Source organism: Rhagoletis zephyria, unplaced genomic scaffold, assembly GCF_001687245.7.
Source record: "Rhagoletis zephyria isolate East Lansing unplaced genomic scaffold, Rhagoletis_zephyria_1.1 Rzeph_scaffold_23670, whole genome shotgun sequence".
NCBI classification, from domain to species: domain Eukaryota; kingdom Metazoa; phylum Arthropoda; class Insecta; order Diptera; family Tephritidae; genus Rhagoletis; species Rhagoletis zephyria.
In genome coordinates, this window is record NW_016180728.1 from 1 (window position 1) to 4,272 (window position 4,272).

General features: G+C 34.8%; 1 protein-coding gene across 1 annotated transcript; it reads left to right on the forward strand.

Annotated features, from left to right (window-relative positions):
* Positions 1 to 42: 42 nt before the first annotated feature.
* LOC108381757 (L-lactate dehydrogenase B chain-like) lies at positions 43 to 478 on the forward strand (the record flags this gene model as incomplete). The annotated part of the gene is made up of 2 exons (XM_017638161.1): positions 43 to 221; positions 287 to 478. Coding segments are annotated over 2 exons (371 nt in total), but the record flags the coding sequence as incomplete, so codon positions are not given.
* Between the last annotated feature and the right edge of the window lie 3,794 nt (positions 479 to 4,272).

Sequence of the window (4,272 nt, forward strand, 5' to 3'; positions counted from 1 at the left end):
GCGTAGCTGGTACACGCTTCACGGATCTTGCCGCGTGTATAGGCACTGATGGTGACACAGATGGTTGGGGCGAGATACATAAGAAAGTAGTCAAAGCGGCTTATGAAGTAATTGCCGGCAAAGGCTATACTAATTGGGCTATTGGACTCTCGGCAGCGTCTGTGGTTTCTATGATATTGGATAACAAAAACGAAGTGGCCACAATTGGCACGTTGGCTAAAGTAAGTTGTCGCTTTATGCGATGTAATATGTAGTAAAAAAGGCACGCCTCTTCTTTTGTTTCCAGGGCCATCAAGGCATCGAACAAGATATATTTCTTTCATTGCCGGCTGTGGTTGGTGCCAACGGTGTAACATCGCTAATAAACCTACAGTTGAGCGAAACGGAGCAAGACAATTTGTGCAAATCTGCTGAAACTTTGGACAAAGCGACAAGATCTATTGAAGTGAAAACTCCGGAGAAGAAGAAGAAAAAATAAGAGAGAGAGAGTTGTCGGCAGAAGCGCACTGCAAAAGGAATTAAAAATCAACAGTGTTAATTTTTAGCCAAAAATTTGTTAGAAAAGCGATACAAGTTTGATAAAAAGAGGTCGAAGTTACACTACTTAAATTATTGATATTTTACTTAACAGATCTGGGACGAATGAACTTTAAATGAGAAAATAGGAATCAATTTAGCTCTGTTTATTCATTCATCCATGCGCTCTATGACTCGAATGAAATTCAAAATATTTATAAAAGGTGATAAATATACGCAGTGACAGCTCATTTCGGCGCTTTCTTAGCTCAAGGTGGTATTTATTATAGGTCCAATCCCGTATTCCTCGGACTAAAACTAGCAAAACTGCCAAAAAACAAAAATTCGCACAGAGCGAGTGAGTAACACTGAAAAGTACGGGATCGTTTTCTAGTAAAAACTGATAACTTCGGAAAAATTCAACATAACCTCCAAACTTTTGGTTTATTTTTTTTATGTAAACACACTCAGCTCACGCATGTGAATAACCAAAAATACTTTCAAATTCATTAGAATCCACTTAAACAAGTAATTAATTAGTTTTCAACAAGAATTAGCAGAGTGCACTTTTCTTTTGTTTATAATTTGGTTTCCAAACACACTACAGCTGATCGTTTGACACATTTACCGGCACAAAATCTTCGGACTAAAAGTGGTAACATCTGACAGAGAGAGGACCTTATTTACTCTCTTGTTTTTCCTCTCGATAGTCAGAGAACCGAGTACGGGATCGATTTCAAGTAAAATCTGACTGTTTCTGACTAGTCCGGACTTGCAACTTATGTTAGAACGAACGCACGAGAGAAAACGGAAGAAAAGAAGGCCGTCTGGCGAAATAGTACTAAATTTAGTACTCATTTTCGTACCAAAATATTCAGTTAAAATTTGTGTAAAACTGAGATTTTTGAAAATTTGTGTATAAAAATATTTTTATATGCTTCTGTTCATGACTTGTTTCTAAACTCATACCTAGAGTTTGCTCCTTAATAACCTTGAGAAAGGTGTCCAAACTTCGATCAAAGTATATCAAAGAGATGGTGCCATGTGCACGGTTGCCAACTACCCTTAGCTATGAGGTGCTATGTTGAGGATTAAAAAGTGCTAAATAGAAAAATAAAGGTGCCATTCTTTTTAATCGAAAGCAAATTATGTATTTACTTCCTTCCATTCGGTAATAAAATAAGAACCACATTTCTAAATATAATGTACAATGCCAAAATAAGATAAACCAGTTGTATTAAGTATAAACTTTAAAAACTATAAAGTTTTAGTTGATGAAAAAGTAGTACGCGACAGGGATTTCACAAAAATGTATGTATGAACTACTACTATTTTTGGAAAGTGTCATTTTGGCAACCAGTGCTGCGTAGGTAGGTCTCAGAGCAAAGTGTAGTAGGTGACAACTTGCAAAGAAATTCGTTTTCCAACCATTTTCGAATTGTTACCCAAGCTCAACGCTTATTGGGCTGCACACAAGGCAAATTCATATAAGGTGGTGTTACCGGTGAAATTAGATTTCGTTGTGTTTGCTCCTACTGATTGTCAAAATTATGTGTTTGTTGTAAATTTGATTCCTTTTGATCAAGGCGAATTTAATAAGGTGGTGTTAACCGTATATAAGTAAAAACATTTCACGTCGAAAAATTCAGCTGTCGCCTTGCTTTTGATTGTCACTGTGCGTATAATTTGTTTTTGTAATTTTTTGTGATTTTTTCGCTGCCGCTAATGAATTCGTCTTTGGAGGAAAATAAACGTTTACATATCGAGGGCTTATATTCAATACGCTCTATCTGCTATTTTAACAAAAACTACTTTGTGATGTTAGAAGCAGTGTGAACAGGTCCCGCGAAAAAAATGCTAAAATCCATTATAAAAAATGCCAGAAAATGCTAAAAAATATTTTTAATGCAAAAAAAAATTCCAAATTTTGATTTCATTTTATTTCAACCGTTTTCACAGAGTCTCGTCACTTTGTTTAGCTTTATACATACATTCATACATATTCACGTATTTTAAAACTGCATATCAACGTCAGTATTTTAAGTAAAAAATACTTTTAAATACATATATACCTTTATATGTACTAATTAAAGATTGAAATCAATATCGTCGTTCTTATACAGTAACAAATTTGGTAAAATACCTATCATTACTATACATTTGGTTATCACATTTTGAAACAGATCATTTGATAATTCAAAATCTTCGCAACACTTATTGAGTTATTTTAGACCACATCGAATATATATGTAGAAGTGAGTTAATTGTATTTGCCTGCATTCTTTTCCTTAGCTTAGATTTTAACAAATTCATGGTATTAAACACGCGTTTTACTTCTGTATTAATGAAAATCAGTATTCAAAATTTCATTACACCACGCACCGCTTCACAGCGCCACCTAACTATTACTAGTTGCGTTCGATTGTTTATCACCCGGTTCTTGACTTAGCTCAATAGAATAACTCAATTTATATAAAATAGCTGTCGCCGCATTAGAGTGCCTTAACCCATTAACATACAGTTTATGGAGCGGAAGGAAACGCATGCCAGCCAGGGTTGCAAATTCGCAGGGTGCATTTGATGATTATTTTTTTTCGTCGTTATTCGAAAAAAAATTTGTTTGATGATGCATTTCCGAACGTTCTTTCTCCCATTAGATGGTGCGGGGTGGATTTTTTTTATTAAACACTAATAAAACCTGTCTTTAAAAAAGTATTTGTATTATTTACAAATATTGTCGTTGATGTGAACGCTCTGCATACTAGGTAATATCTGAATTCCGCTCTGGAGTAAATGCTAAGGAATTTTACAAAGCGAATAATTTCTGACAATATAGCTTCATACGATTTGCAAACCGTTAACTTATACCAACAAAAAAAAAATCCGCTGTAAAGGGTGATGGTGATAGTGGTATATGTATTGATATTTGTGTTGGCACTGGCATTGGTAATGGTGATTTTAATTTTAGTGGTAATGATATTGGTAACAGTAACAGTAATGGTGATCACGGCATTCATTTAAATTTTTCTGCGCCAACATGCATTCCTACAACCGCATACCATTGCAATAAGGAAGAAGGCATAAGTAAAAGCAAATTTCGCAATTACACTAAGAATTTTACTGAACTGAATAATATATATATGTACCTATATTTATATATGTAAATACACATATGTTTAAGCTGCTGCTTAAAGTAATTGCAACGACCACGCGCGCAATCCTTGTCCGCAGTTATTTATAAGTCGACGGACGACTTTCGGTCACTCCGAATCATGATGAAAACATAGCAAGGTATAACCGTTCTCTCAATTTGTCGGCCATGATTTTTTTTTGAAGTTTGCCAACATTTTAAAATCAAAAAAAAGTGAAAAAAAAAAAAAAAAATTGTTCGAAATTGTTGTTGCTTGAGATTGAAAATTAAAATGTGTGTGTGAGTTTGTGAGTAAATTTAAAAATTAAATTGTTTGGAAACGTCAAGAATTTTAAAAGCGACTCTCAGCGGTTCTACCTTACTATATTTTTATCATGCTCCGAATAGTTGGTAACTAAAGGGTTTTACAATAAGAGCGAATAGCTGGTGAAATGGAATAAAACCAGTTTTGTATGAGTTATTAGCGAATTTTTACCAGTTTTGTATGAGTTATTGCGCGAACCAAGGCGATCTGGTGTTGTGATGGCTGTTTGTTGTACGAACCGGTCGGTCTTCTTGACTTTGGCCACCAAACGTTGGCGAGTCGATTATGAAGGACCAAGTGG